At 38.9% G+C, this 15,398-nt stretch overlaps 1 protein-coding gene across 1 annotated transcript in view; it reads left to right on the top strand.

The window, feature by feature from the left end:
* Nucleotides 1–15,398, top strand: part of COL25A1 (collagen type XXV alpha 1 chain) — a 456,841-nt gene that overhangs the window by 435,011 nt on the left and 6,432 nt on the right. The window contains exons 31-35 of the mRNA XM_035030134.1: nt 5,574–5,609; nt 7,181–7,234; nt 12,575–12,628; nt 14,101–14,127; nt 15,021–15,074. Of these exons, the coding sequence (XP_034886025.1) occupies nt 5,574–5,609; nt 7,181–7,234; nt 12,575–12,628; nt 14,101–14,127; nt 15,021–15,074 (225 nt within the window). The remainder of the gene's footprint in view (nt 1–5,573; nt 5,610–7,180; nt 7,235–12,574; nt 12,629–14,100; nt 14,128–15,020; nt 15,075–15,398) is intronic.

Here is a 15,398-nt window from a genome sequence, read left to right as displayed (position 1 = left end):
CATGTCTGTCCTGTCTTATTTATCTGTCAAGTAATGTTGATAATCTTTAAGCCTTTAAGTATCCAGATGTTTAAATCTCACAACACAGAATGACTTACAACAAATTTAAGTGTTATCACCTGGAGATGAATTATTCCTCATTTTGCCTTTTTCCATGACACTATGTAAGTTTCTTAAGTTACTAATCATAATATACTCAAAATCAACAATTTAGAAGTGAATCTGATGAGATTCTCAGACTAGTCCAGATGCTCTTTCTTATTATGTATCGTTAGTTGCAGATTCAGATGTTACTGATACTCCTTGTTTGTCATATAACAGTACTGCATCTAAATGCTTTGACTATCCAACATCTTAATTTTGTGCTCCCCCAGAGATCACTGGTCTAGAATGGGGTGGGGTGGATCAGGTGTGCTCTAGTGAAGAGAAGATTACATCACTTACATGTATTTTATACTCTGGATTAACAAGAAAACAATAGAGAATACCCCTCCTTGTCAGAATTAGTGCAGTTTATGTTGTAAAGATGGTTTGCACCTGTTCTCTGCTTTTGTGTAGACCAAGAGGACATTTTGGAAGATTAAAATGAGCCCTGAAAGAAAGGTTCCTTCTTCTAGAGAGCGTATGTAATGAGTACCTATGTTCTAATCTCAGCTTTGACACTGATAGGCTGTGTCACCTTGGGCAGACTATTTACCTGCTCTGATCCTTTGCTTACTCAACTAGGCAACTTACCTCCTAGTGTTGTGATAATTTAATGAGGTATATTTATAAGATACTTAAGCAAAATATCTGGTGCAGTTGTCGATAAACACCCAATAAATGTCAGTTGTTAGCATCTTGTGATTTTATGCTTTGTTCTGAATTTAAGAATTCAAGGGGAAAAATGCATGAGAGAAGCTTCAAGCACTCTTGAAAGCTCCTCAGGAGAGAGTTGGTGCGTTTAAATGGTGAGGGGTAGGAGAACACATAAATGCAAGAGCTAGAAATGAGAAAGCTTAGGCTTCCCCTGGCCCACCCAACTTTAGGAGTGTAGAAGTATTGGTCTGACCCCAGAAAACTAAGTTTCATTTTTGGGGTCAGGCAGGTGACTCACTCAAGAATGGGAAGAGTTCATGCCTCTTCATAGAACACCCTATCTTCTGGTAAGAGCAGTGTGTGACAATGTCTCAGAAGTATGGATTATAGTTTGGGGTAAGGGCATTGTTTTCTGGGGGTCAGAAGAGAGAGCCCATCTATCAGCTTTGTGGTCTTGGTAGTTATCTAAACCTCTCTGGGTCTCTTTTCCCCACTCTGGACTAAATCAGTAGTTCCTACTCTAGGCTTCTCCTTGGATTTCAAGGCACCACTTAAATCATAGACTTCAGAAAATTATAAAGTTGAAAAGACCTTATAGGTTACCTGTGCTCATTCCTTGATTTTACAGATGATAAACTATAGGCCCATGAAATTTAGATCATTTGCCCTGAGTTACACTGCTAATTAAATGACTGATCTGGGACTGGAACTTAGGTCCAGAGTTAGAATTTGGTCTTTCTGCCACTACATTTGATTGTTTATAAATTCACCTTCTCAGTTAATGCCCACTTGTGTCAATGTATGATTCCTCACCACAGAATTTCATGACCTAGCAAGGCAGCCCTGCCTATTCATCATCACAAGACCTCTAGTGGAAAGTCCACATACAGGCAAAGCCATCAATCTCAAGTTGAGACCAGTTAACTAAAGCTGACTCTTGAGCCTTGGCCTTAACCTCACATTGACTTTAGCTCTGGGACATTCCCAGGATCACACTTCACCCACCACAGCACATTTGGACTTCCTATAGTGGCAGCACAGCAAACATCCTGCCTTCAGAATCCCCAGAACCCACCAGGTCATGCCAATGTGTTCATTACGTTGTGACCCCTTTGGAAGTTCAACGCTAAGTGGGGCCCTGGACTCTGTGTTTAACAAACATCACACTGACTTCCCTCAGTCAGACAAATGGGGAAAATACTGCCGAGGTTAGTAATTCCTCCTGCCACAGAAGCACACTCTCTCCCCGCTCCCACTCCTACCCAGCGAGACTCTATAGGGCATTCGAGACTGCATCTTCCTTTCACGAATCTTTCCAGACTTTTGTGATGAAATTAATGCCTTTACTTAAAAGTTGAAAAGTGGACAGGTCAGAACTCTTACCCCTAACATGTTGCTTCTGATAGAAAATAGTTGTACTGTATTCTTAGGTTTTTAAATATCAGAGTCAAGAGAATTTCTCACTTACCTTGACTTTTGTAATGTCACCTGAGGTTAAATTCCATCCTTCTTGATTTTAACATTGGATAGAAATACAGTTAGTAAAATTACATTTAAGCACTGTGGTCTTCATATTCTCTTCTGGGGTTAGCTATTTGTTGTCTATTCTGTGGATTAATCCATGTAGGGATCTGACTTGGCAATGTCAGTGAATGAGGACTCACTAAATGGCACTACTTCAAACATCAGCTGCTACATTTCTAGCTCATTCCCCAGGGCAAAATGCTTAAAGGCTTAAAATATCTGTATATAACACTGTCCTGCATATTCCAGTTTTTCATTCCAGCAGAGTGGGTTTTTCCTACTGAACCTCCTTCAGCATCCTCCACTCTGTCTTTGATTTGCTTGGTGAGAACAAGGTAGCATAACACCAGTTTCTCTGATATAGAACTGAAAACTGTAGAACTCAGTCATATGCATTTCAGTTGTAAAGAGTACACTTGCTCAGGAGTTTTGCTTCCTAGAATATTATTTGTCAATTTCAGTTTATTAATTTTTTTTAAATGTCTGAAATGAATTTTGAATGGATGCAAGACAAGTCTAGCCTGACTCTGCTGTTACCTAGAACTGGAATCTGCAACCATTTCAGAGACTGGCTCTCTTCTTTCGCAGTTGAAACACCCATGATAGCAACCAAAATTGGCATTTGCTTTTGCATTTAGGGTGAACCAGGGTTAAATGGTGTTAAAGGATTGAAGGGTGAACCAGGTCAAAAGGGTGACAGAGGACCCCTTGGTCTTCCAGTAAGTAAAGAAAACTTTCCATTTCAGTGCAAATCTCAGACTTTTCTTTCTACCCTAAGTAACAACTCTGGTTTACTCGGTGACTATCTTACATGTGAGATTTCTGTGACTGGAAAACATATTCTATTAGAGCAGAGCTCAGCCCAGTTTTGTTTGATGCCTGCTCTTGTGTCAGAGGAAGACCCCGTGACAAGTGATGCTCTAAGTGTTCTGTCATTCAATTACATACATGCCAACCTTCCTCTTCAAACACGGATGATTCTTCTCCCATCACCCTGCCCTTAAAAAAAAGCATTGTGCTGATTATGTCCTAATTTCTCCCAAATGTTTTAATAATTTAGTGCAGTTCAGAATCCTCCCTCAGTTTTTTTTCTCTTTTGATACCAAAAATTGTAGCCCTCTGTTGGGTGGCAGGTATGCAATTGGCCATTGCTGATGGCGTGAGGTCAGTGCCGTGGCTCCTTACATTAATCAATCCTATCATGGTCTCAATGTTTTGTGTTGTTTGTTTTGAAAATGCCCTCTTACCTGGTTCTTTTGGCAACAGTGGACAGGATGGAAGAAGTATTTTGCAGTAGTTTCGAGATTTTTTTTGAGATTTTTTTGTTTTTTATTTTTTGAGATTTTTATTTTTAGTGAAAAGGGAATTTTCATCTTGTATGCACTTTATGCCGGTCTTCTTCCTATAACTAAAAAGAGATTTTTAAAAATGATTGTTAAATATGAGGTTTTAGTTTCAAGGTTTTAGCATGCTGACTATTCAGTGAATGCAGATAAAAGTCAGTAAAGAACATTATAAATTACGTTATTAAAATAAGACATAAAATTGGTAGAAAATAGTTTATACACATATTTTAACATATTAAAAAATGTTGGTACTTTAAGTTCTAAAGTATTCTACTCAGTAGCCAGTGCCTTACATAGATCAGGCACATAGTAGATGCTCAATATGTACTCGTTTATGAGTGAATGATATAAACCGTGTATTAGAGTATAGGTTAAATCACACCAATTAGACCATGGACTAGAGGCACAATACCTCTATAATATATGTGAGTCATTAATTCACATTCCAAACAAATATAATGTTATACTATCAGTACAAAATTTTACCATCTCCCTATTTGTTTTTAAATGTTATAACAATGGTGACTCTGAACAAAGTATCAAAAGGCAAAAGGAAGTTTGGGTTTCTGTTTTATTAAACCCTCAATCTGATTTCATTAAAGTTTGCCCTAATTTCATAGTTAGAGCTAGTGATAATTTCTATGCAATATTTAGTCAAGGCTCTACATATGTTAGCATTAAGCACCACACAGATTTTTAAAAATTTTAATCATTGCTAACTAAAGATGCATTTTGCAATTACAGTCTGACTCATAATAGAACTATACAGAAGAAATTGTAAAATAAAAAACCAAAAACATCCTAGTATATATATATAGCGTTATTGGTAGAGTTTGCAGCTGGAATAGATTTTTTCTTCCATTTTTTATTATTAACTATATCTGAAGCATAAAATGGGAACATAGTTCTTCAACCTTGCCAAGAGAATTTATAGGGCTAGTGTATCGTCTTTCTTAAATACTCCTTGATTTAATCAATATTTTTAAAGGACTATAAATCAGTATTTGAGTTTTGAGATACAAAAGACATATTCAAAGAAGTAATTGTGCTTATTCTTGAAACAAGCATTGAAAATGTCATATTTTAATCATACACTATGCATAGCTTGGAGTTCAAGGTAAAAAAAAAAAAAAAAAAAGGCATGCATTGCCTGAGAATAACATTATATTTTTAAAGCATCTCCCCTTCAGACTTTGATGCAATGATTGTTTGAAGTGAATCGAGGAACAATTTTGTTTGTGACAGTTATTTATTGTTTCGACTCGTGATATTTTTTTCCTGCTTTTTCCTATTCCTAGAAGTCCCTCTAGTGGTAACTAATGTGAACACAGTAAGAAAACCCAGAAAACAATGAGAATTGTTCATGTAAAATCCACAGTCATTTTGGCATGGTGAAATTCTGCAGTTGTTATTCATAAGTGCTGTTTTAACAAGAAAAACTAGAGCCTTTTTCTTCTCCTCTGAAATGCTAACTTTGATTGATTATTATAATGAGCCCTTTCTTAAAATATCGGCCATTATGTTTTTTTCAAAACCTAAAGAAGTTTATTGTCAACAGTACACTTTTTAGAAAATGTGTATCATATGGAAATTAGCAGTCTGTGAATGTTACCAGTAACTACTTTAAAGCCCGCTTTATAAACCTCATTATCTTGATTTCTAAACAAGAATTTGTCGAATGGAAATGTCATTAAAATGCCATCATCTGTGGGGTGTTTATTGTCACGTGTTTTGTTTCTTTTTTTTAAACTAACAATTTGTAGCGATGTGATATTCATCCCAGAACCCCGTGACTGTGTATGATGTTGTTTGAAGCGTTACATTTGTTCATCAGTACCTCATACTAATCTCTGTTCTTGTCCTTCGTGTCATACCCACCAACCCTGCTACCAACCAAATACACAGGGAGCATCTGGCTTAGACGGAAAGCCAGGATCCCGGGTGAGTCAGTACCTCATCTTGCTCCAACATGTTTTGTGGCTATGAATTTGTGCTTTGGGACAGACTCTTTTGCCCCATGTACTCCCATCACGTGATGAGGGGGACATAAGACTGGAGTGAAAGGAGAAGGTGTACAAAGATGTGGTACAAAAGGGAAAGGTGGGCAGAACAGAGGCTGCAGCTCTGATTGACTCACAACCTAAACTGCAGGACATCCTTCGGAAGCCCAAGTTCCGGGCTGGAGAACTTGCTAGGTGGCAGGAATGACCAGTCTGATTAGCCTCACTATCTTAGAATCCCAGACAAATTTTTTCCAGAGCTAATGGACATTTCCTATAGTTCCATGAGCAAGCTCCTCTGAAGGGATCAAAATAATGTGAATTTATTTGAATTTGCTCTTTCTTTTATGTTTCTGTCCATATTAAAAAGATAAGTTCTACCTTGACACTAACTTTCAGATCTCTGTTCATCGAAAGACCTGTCTGTCTTCTGTCATTTTGTCTCTTTGGTTCTTAACAGCTCCATCTCTTAAATATCAGCCATAGATAATCAGTATTTGGAAGTCTTCTGAAGATGAACTTGGGAGTTCAGGCAGTAAGAAAAAGATCAGATAAGAGGATGAGAATTCACCAACATCAGAATGGGTTGAAGCCCTAAATGATTTCATATCACAAAGCTCTGATAGGAGAAAAAAAGAAGACTAGAACATAATAGGAATACTATGTTAAAAACCTATGCTGGAATAGTTCCTATGTTTGCAAATATTAGAACAAATTCTTTGCAAATAAGCGCAGTCTTCCTGAAAATGAGCAAATTACTTGAAGTCCTTGCTACATGTCTAAGAATCAAAAAGAAATTCCAAGCTCTTCAATTCTAAAAACCTGCTTCAGGCAGTCGTTGTTTTCACTGGACCTAGTGTTCCCATGTCCATTCAGTCTGAGACAGAAATCCTAATCCTGCACCAGGAGGCCAGGGGGCAATTACACCATTAAATCAGCCAGCTGCTGGGTTTGTGTCTTATAAGCAGCAGCAGAGCCTCTGAGAATCACTCCTTTCCTCTAAGCCCCCCGCTGCTCCCCGCAGAGCCGAAGGAAGTTTGGTTTGGGCAGTTCAATATTGTTCTCGGTTATTTCATATTTTTTTCCACTTGTGTGACCGTTCAAGCCTCTTAACCAGCTGAAAACAAAGCTTCGTGGCCCAGGAGCGTGGGGGTGACAGTGGGTGGAGAATGGACTTGGGGAAGTGGTATGAGGGGAAAACGACTCCGTTTCTCTCCTGAAGATGTTCCGTGAAGTCAGGGAGGAGGTATATAATTAAATCCAACTTCCATCTTCTCGTGTGTGCCTTTCGTTGAAATACGCAGTTACATAACTCATCCTTTCTGCATGAGTTTCTTGGAAACCACTGGCCTGAAAGAATCAAGTATAGAGCTCTTTGAAAGCAGATGAGTCATCTTACTTGCGTTCAAGGCATCATTCACCCAGGAAAAGTCCGGGATGAGTTATAACTGCTTTTCTTATGGCCCTTGGGCTATGTCTCATATTATCTTATTTTTATCTCTTTTTTTTTAGGGTACAGATGGCCCTATGGGACCCCATGGCCCCGCAGGTCCCAAAGGAGAAAGAGTAAGTTGCTCCTGAGGTTATTGAGCTGTGACCCAAAGAAAACACAGTGTGGCTTTTCTGTTTTAGTTGAACTGTTCATTCCCCAGAAGAAAAAAGGACCATCTAAAATATTAAATGAAAATATGCCATCTTAAGTCCTAATCAGAGTTCTCCCACTGATTAAAATAGAATGTGGCTGCCTTAATCAAAAATCATGCATACATCTATATAGCTAAAATAAATAGCTCAGACCATTCCTTCTTAACCCATAAGGAAGATATTTTCATTTGGCCTTAATCCAGAAAGTTGAAGTCCATGGGGCTAAAATATCCAGGACTACATATTTGGTTGACAATCTTTTATATAAAGCTACTGTATTCATTCAGAGTAAGTTATAACTTATTTTTTAAAGGAAATTACCAAACCTAAGTATTCTTCTCCACACAGTTACACATGCTCCTTTATTTATTTATTTTTTTAGCAGAAGAATAGGCTGCCTTTCTTTAGCCATAAGGAAATAATTTCAGTGCACTATAGAACAAAAACCTTTCACTAACCTCCCTATTGCTAGGCCCTGTTTCCATATCCTTGGGAGAAGAAAAAAAACAAAAACAAAAACAAAAAAAAAGACTTTCAGAGCAGAAGATAAATATCTGACACCAAAAAATGTATTGCAGCCTCAGCAGCTGGTCATCTGTCTGGAACTTTTCTCCCCTCTTTCTGTTTTTCTCCCACTTTTTCTTTTCTTCACTTTGGGAAACTTGGAAGCTTTTTCTGTGTCTGAGCAGAATTGTGCCATCAATTTCCCCACCATCCAGGATAGGCCGGAAAGAAAGCGTCCTATGAGTAAGGGCTTCTAAATGTTGGGATGATTCATTGTGCGAGCTGCAGTCTTTTTAAAACTAGATAGAGTTTCTTCAGTCTGGGGTAATTTGCTTTAAAAATAGAGGGCCACAGAGTGATTTCTTTGGCATCCATCCCAATTCCATAATTCTGTGTTCTATAAAATGAGTTCCTTCATTCAGTAAATATTTATTACATTTTATGATCTATAAAACGACAGTGTACTCCTAGTGTGGAATGGAAGCACTCTCCTCCCATTTGTGTAGTCTCTTTGGCTAATTTGCTGCAGTGAATTGAATAACGCCATCATAATTGGCATTCGTCATCCTATAACCTTTTACTACTACGCTGTATATATTTACTCAATACTGTAAAGGAAGCAGCTATTTTCTCTGACCTAGCAGAGTTTACAGTCTAACTGCAGAGGGAAAAAAATATCGGCAAGAAATAGCCAGATAATGAGACCAAAGTGAATACAAATAGCACGGACTGTATGTACAATGATGAGGAAGTCTGGCTTTATCCAAGAATGCTTCTAGAAAGAGGTGAGTCCTAAAGGAATAAATCATCTGACTCTGCAATTGTCTGATTTCTGAAATCAAACCGACTTACGAAGATCATCTTAAATAAAAATATTTAAAAGCGAAGAGCCTCATGCTGCTGACACATTCAAGCAGTGTCAAGAAATCCAGCCCATGTACTAAAAATGGAGCAGCAAATCTCAAGTAGTCTTTTGGCAGGATGCCCTCGGGGCTCAAGAGGGTTTACCGTTTGGTAAATCAGCTGCTACTTCCGAGCTCCACAGTGTCACAAGAGTATCAGGTCTCAGCGAGAGCAAATGAAGTCGCTAAGAATTTTTGAAGACATAGTTCAAGTCAAATGGTGTGCAGTGTAAAGTGTTACACTTGTATTTACTCAGCACGTTAACTATCTTAACTGGATCATGTATCAGTACTCTCCAAGTGCCCCTCACCCAAAGTGCTAAACTGGAGTGCGATTCTCCAAGTTAATTGACTGAGGGGCCATCTGGACTCTCCTGGAAAAGTTTCCAGTTTTAAAGAGGGAGGAATCAGGAATCCATTGGAGAAGAATTCCTCAGTGTAGACATGCAAATTAAAGAGCCTGAAAGAAATGAGATGGGCCTAAAAGAAACCAGGCATTCTACAGTGTCATTCAGTAATGTCAAATACGTGAGTGACAGCGTGAGCCCTTCAAGGACCTGATGGTCTCCCTGCCTTGAGCTGATTTCTTCATCTGGCCTTAACTGCTTTGGAACTCTGTGAAGGGTGTTAAATTTGAGAGGTTCAGAAGTTTTTCAAGAATTATTTATTTATTTATTTATTTATTTATTTTTAAAGATTTTTTATTTATTTATTTGACAGAGAAAGACACAGCAAGAGAGGGAACACAAGCAGGGGGAGTGGGAGAGGGAGAAGCAGACTCCCTGCTGAGCAGGGAGCCCGATGCGGGACTCCATCCAGGGACTCCAGGATCATGACCTGAGCCGAAGGCAGTCGCTTAACCAACTGAGCCACCCAGGCGCCCCTCAAGAATTATTTAATCCAGGAGAATTCAAATCCCTATTTCGTTTGATATTTCATATTCAAATTAAAAATTTTCAAGGATGCTTTTGACTCTAAGTGACAGAATCCCAACTCAAAATGGCTAGGACAATAGAGAAATTCGTTGTTTTATATAACAAAATATTCAAAGGAGGGGCTCTCGGCTCTGCTTCTGTGCCCTTTCCACATGCTGGCTTGGTCTTCTGATCATGCAAGCTGGTCACAGTCCCTACAAGCCTCCCCTCCGGTGAGGCATCCGCAGAGAACCAACACACATCATCTTCTCCCGTGTCTCTTCCTTAGCAGCACGAGCAAACCTTCCCCATCGCCTCCCCTCAGACTTGCCCTAGCACCTCATTGGCCAGAATCGGGGCATGTGTCCATTTCTGAAGCTGTCACTGGCAAGTGAAATGGAATTGACATTACCTAAAAATAATTATTTGGGATGAGCAATTCTATAAGAGCAGTTCCACAGACAAATGCTTTACTGACAACTTAATTCAAACAAGCCATGGTGTATGCATTTTAAAAACACAATAAAGCTGAAAGTACTCTGTCAGAGGAGGAAAAAGGGAATAGTTATATCAAAAAAATCTGTGGAGAGTTTTCAAACTAGACCTACTCCAGGTTATGTGAGCTTTCCTTTTAAAGCCCCCACCTCCTACTACACCGCCCACTCCCCTGCACACGAACACATATACACCACCACCACCACCATTCAAGAAATCATAAATAGGGGCACCTGGCTGGCTCAGTTGGATAAGCGTCTGACTCTTGGTTTCAGCTCAGGTCACAATCTCAGGGTCGTGAGATCGAGCCCCGTGTCAGGCTCTGTGCTCAGCATGGATTCTGCTTGAGATTCTTTCCCTCTTCCTCTCCTTCTGTGCACTCTCTCTCTCTCTAAAATAAATAAATAAACAAATAAAATCTTTAAAACATCATAAATCACACGGCCAGATCAAACTGAAAGAAATTTAATTTGAATGGGTTGCCAAACCCTTGTTGTTAAAAACAAGACCTCTAACTGTATATTAATGACAATGGCTACTATTTTGGGGACATATTATTTGGTGACATATCATTTCATATTTTACAATCACATTTAATCTTCAGAAAAATTCTTGCAGAATATGTATTATTATTCTTATCTAACAGCCAATGAAACTCAGGCATAGAAAGGTTAAGAAAGGTAGCTAAGACCACAGAGTCAGTAAGTGCCAAACTGGAATTCAGATTTAAATCTGTTTCATTTCAAAGTCTGGCCACCTTCCTGAATGGGATTGCTGATCTCTCGGTAACAAACATAAAGTAATGATGAGTAGAAGTTCAACAAGCTTTTATCATATTTATTTTCAGTACTCTCCCTACACGATATGTGCCTCTAGGTGACAGTGTTCATTAGTCCCACCAACCCCTAAGTTTAGAAAGAAGAATGTGAATAGTGACTTGAAATTTGCTCACACGGGAATCGGGAGTACAGAAACACACAGCATAATACTTGCATCAGCAAATGCAGCTACTAGAGGAAGTTTGCATTTTAACCATGAAAAAGATTTGCTAACCTTTAAACTTTAAGGGTGTGATAGAAGAAGGTAACATTTTCTTTTTGGCCACTCATATAAATCACCTGGGTGGCTCAGTCAGTTAAGCATCTGCCTTCGGCTCAGGTCATGATCCCAGGGTCCTGGGATCGAGCCCCAAGTCAGGCTTTCTGCTCAGTGGGGAGCTGCTTCTCCCTCAGCTGCTCCCCTTGCTTGTGCTCTCTCTCTCTCTCTGTCTAAAAAAAAATATGTATATATCACCATTACTCCTGAAGTTTGCATGCTAAATCCTGACAAACACTTTAATTTTGGAGATGGCAGCAGAAGAAAACACTACTTGAAATGCAGAAGATCTCTTTATTATTATTTTGTATTCATGGGATGACCTCCAATCTCACGTTATTCTTTATAAGCCCTCAAGATTATCATTATCACATATATTGTTATAGCTGGAGCAAAAGATTCTATTTAAATAGGCACGTGGAGAGCAAGTGATGAAGGTCATATATGCCTACCTTCTCAGGCATTTAGAAGAAGGCACAGAAGTTTTTAAACTCTCTTTTTCAGAAAGGAAACAAAACATGTACAGGATTGTACTGATTTGACTTGATTAATTCAACAAATATTTACTGATGCACCAGACACTACTGTGATCCGTGAGGATGCAGGAGGGAGCCAAACCAGAGGCCCTGGCCCCCAGTGTGCATATTCTAGTGAGGAGCTCAACAGAGAATAAAACTCACCCGTGTCTGCTTGTGTGGGAGGCTATAAAGTAAAATATACCTTGGTAAAGGGCCAGGGCGGCCAAGGAAGAGGCTGCCAAAGAAGAGATATTTGATAGGAAAAAAAGACATTTTATTCTTATATTTTAAAAATGTAGTAACTTAAAATAGTAACAAATAAATGTTTCACACGAATGCCAAAGAAACCCAAGTACAGCACTCCAGAATATGCAAGTCATTTGCACAACTGGGCTGCAGCACTCTTACTGCCCTTCTTTCAGAGGTAATTTGATAAAATATGCAAATGTGGGTTTCTTTTTTTCCCTTTTTTTTTAAAGAGTTTATTCATTTATTTGACAGAGAGAGAGAAAGAACACAAGCAGGGGGAGCTGCAGAGAGAGAGGGAGAAGCGGGCTCCCAGCTGAGCAGGGAGCCTGACGTGTGGGACTCGATCCCAGGACCCTGGGATCATGACCTGAGCCGAAGGCAGACGCTTGACTGACTGAGCCACCCAGGTGCCCCTAAATGTGGGTTTCTTTTACCTGATCACTGACAGAGACCCCAGAAGAGCCTGCATCATTGGAATCTTGATAGAATGGTACCTCACGTGGAGGCTTTATATACAGGCCATTAGGGAAAGTGTGTGAATATAGGCATTTGTATATGATTTGAACTTTATGGCTTTCATTTTAGGGTGAAAAAGGAGCTATGGGAGAACCCGGACCCAGAGGACCCTACGGTCTGCCTGTGAGTTCTGTCTCTTGTCTCCACCTTCAGCATGCATAGATGACCTGACACTGGCACGGTTAACCCTTCCCTGGGGGGACAGACTGATCACCTTAGAGGAGCAAAGAACCATCCACTAGTTCTCCACAACACCAGTGTTACCATGTCCTCGATGGGTCATAGTCACATCTATTCTCCCACTCACATACAGACACACACACACACATCATGAGCTTGAGAGGATCAGAGATTGTCCACAAGGTACAGACCTAACCTGAAAGCAGGACTCCCACTGTCAGAAACCACCCTCTCTGTACCATCTGACTAGACGCCCATAATTGGCACTTCCTCAGAAGGTCGCTACCAAAAGTGGGTGGGGAAGTTTTATGTAAGACAACTCTCTTCAGACTTTATCTGTTCTCATAGGTTACCTACTAAAACTCATCTTGCTAATAAAGGTGATTTCTCACATTGATTTTTACAATGACTTTGACGTTTCTGACCTAACGCACTGTAATGACCTCTTTAGAACGTAGAATGTTGATAGTGGCCTGCCTTCTGAAAATTCTGTTATACAGTCTTCAAATTGAGGCTGCGGGCACGCTTCAGAACATTCCCTTTGGGGTAATTATAACTAATTCGATAGGGCAGGGTAGGGCTACGATAGAAACATATAGTATATTAAGGTTTTTAACCCCTGTGTGCCTACCACATGCTTTATTCCTTAGTTTTTGTGAACCAAAGTAATAAACTTAAGCCAGGATTAGTGCTGGCTGAAAGAGATGCTGATTTTGAAATAGATTTCAAAATCTAATTGTCAGAATTAAAGCAACTTCCCAGTAACTTTGGATGGATCCATTGTGTGACCCAATAGGCTCATGGCCCCAGTAATCTGCACCACGGGGGTAAATTTATCAAGCACAACAGTCTGGTGGCTCCTTTGTATCTGGGAATTATTTATTGACAAAGCTTACTTAAAAACAGTTTTTAAATCGTGACACACCCTCAAAATTTATAGACAAGGTACACATCTAGCCAAGTTAAAACTATACTTAACAATAAACAGTTTTCACATTCTTTTCTCATTTATGAGCCAAGTACTAAGTTACCAAGTGGAAGCAGTATTGATTTGCATATTTTATTAGTGCTGGTATGTTTCTAAATCAACTAACTGGTATTTGTGCTTTCAACTTATTCCTGGATTGATCAGTTGGATGCCAAGCATTAAACTTCAGCGAAATATCAGGCTATGTAAACTAATCTATAATAAAAAAATTTTTATGACCCTTCACTGCAGCATTAATGGTCACTTCACTTGATTTGGTGAAAGAAATTTGTATTACTAATCAATCAATAAAGACTCTTTTTCATATTTCTGAAGTAGTTGTTCTAATACTAGTGTTGCATGTCCAGGCAGCCTTAAATAAAACAATAACAATAACCTATTCATGAAACTTAGGAACACTAACGTAGCTACTATGGTTCTTTGGCAGGGGAAAGATGGAGAGCCTGGTCTTGATGTAAGTAATACATGTACAATGAACATCTTCCTATTATAATAGATGCTGATGGTCTCCATCATCAATAACAGCAAAAATACTTTTTTTTTCTGTGCACATAGTTATGCATACAGCATATATTGCTGTGTGTGTAGATTGCAATATAAAATACACCACCAGTGTCTGCATGAGATAAACAGAAAAGCAAAACACATAATTAGTATAAAGTTAATAACCAACAGTTGATAATGGCACTTCAAAATACTTTCCCAAATTAGGGACACCCTGAACATCAGCAGTTGAACCACTTATTTAAAAATATGCATAAAATTGAAATATCTTTCATATGCCACCCTTCGGGAATGGTATACTATGTTTATTCTCAAAGCTGCTATGCAATATTTTTTTCCTCTTAGCATAAAGTGTCTATGTTTTATAATAACATAATTCTATAAAAAATAGAGAATGTCAAAAGTAAATGCCTCTTGAAATGATCACTGTATTATGTGAATATCATAGCAGCCTTATTATGTGAAGAATAATAATAGCAAAAGTAATAATAGTTAACTTTTTATTAAGCACCTGTTTGGGGCAAGCATAAAATGCCGTGAGGTAAGTGATTTGCCCAAGGCCACACAAGTCAGTGTCCTTGCTAGGAGTCAAACTAGGATCCTGATATACTTTCCACTATATATATCTTAGGAGAAAAAGCAAGAAATGTGTTTCATATAGATAATTGAGATGTTAGACAACTATTACTCCTAAGCTATTTTAACTATCTAAGTTTTGAGATTCTTGGGGGGTGCTATTTTTCTTCATATTTGCGTTCAGGAGCACGGAATCTTACATTTTTTTAATGTGATTTTGCCACAGTTACATCAGTAGATCTCTTTGGTTTGCTTTTTATCCTCTAGGGCTTCCCTGGTCCACGAGGCGAGAAGGGTGATGTAGGAGAAAAGGGAGAAAAGGTGACCTCTCCATTCTAGCATGTGCCTGTTTGATTTTTCTCATGCCGTGTGCTTTGCTGTTCAATCTATGCGATTCTTTCATATATCTAATTTTTCTCCATCCTGTGCCCCAAAAACACACCAGTGCCTGATCTAAAAAAGCCAGGTCTTCACAGAGGAATGAAGAAGGCTACAGTGCTAGAAATAAGGGCACAGTCTAGCATAGAAGAAAAAAATTGGCAGGCTTACCTGACACCAATTTATTGAAAGATGTAATGTCCAGGGATTCTTGAAGGTGAAATAAAAAGGCATTTGTTACATCAAAGTAAACTTAAATAGCACAAA

Source organism: Mirounga leonina, unplaced genomic scaffold (assembly GCF_011800145.1).
Source record: "Mirounga leonina isolate KUSES-001 unplaced genomic scaffold, KU_Mleo_1.0 Mir_357, whole genome shotgun sequence".
NCBI lineage: Eukaryota > Metazoa > Chordata > Mammalia > Carnivora > Phocidae > Mirounga > Mirounga leonina.
This window is presented reverse-complemented; position numbering and strand designations above follow the sequence as displayed.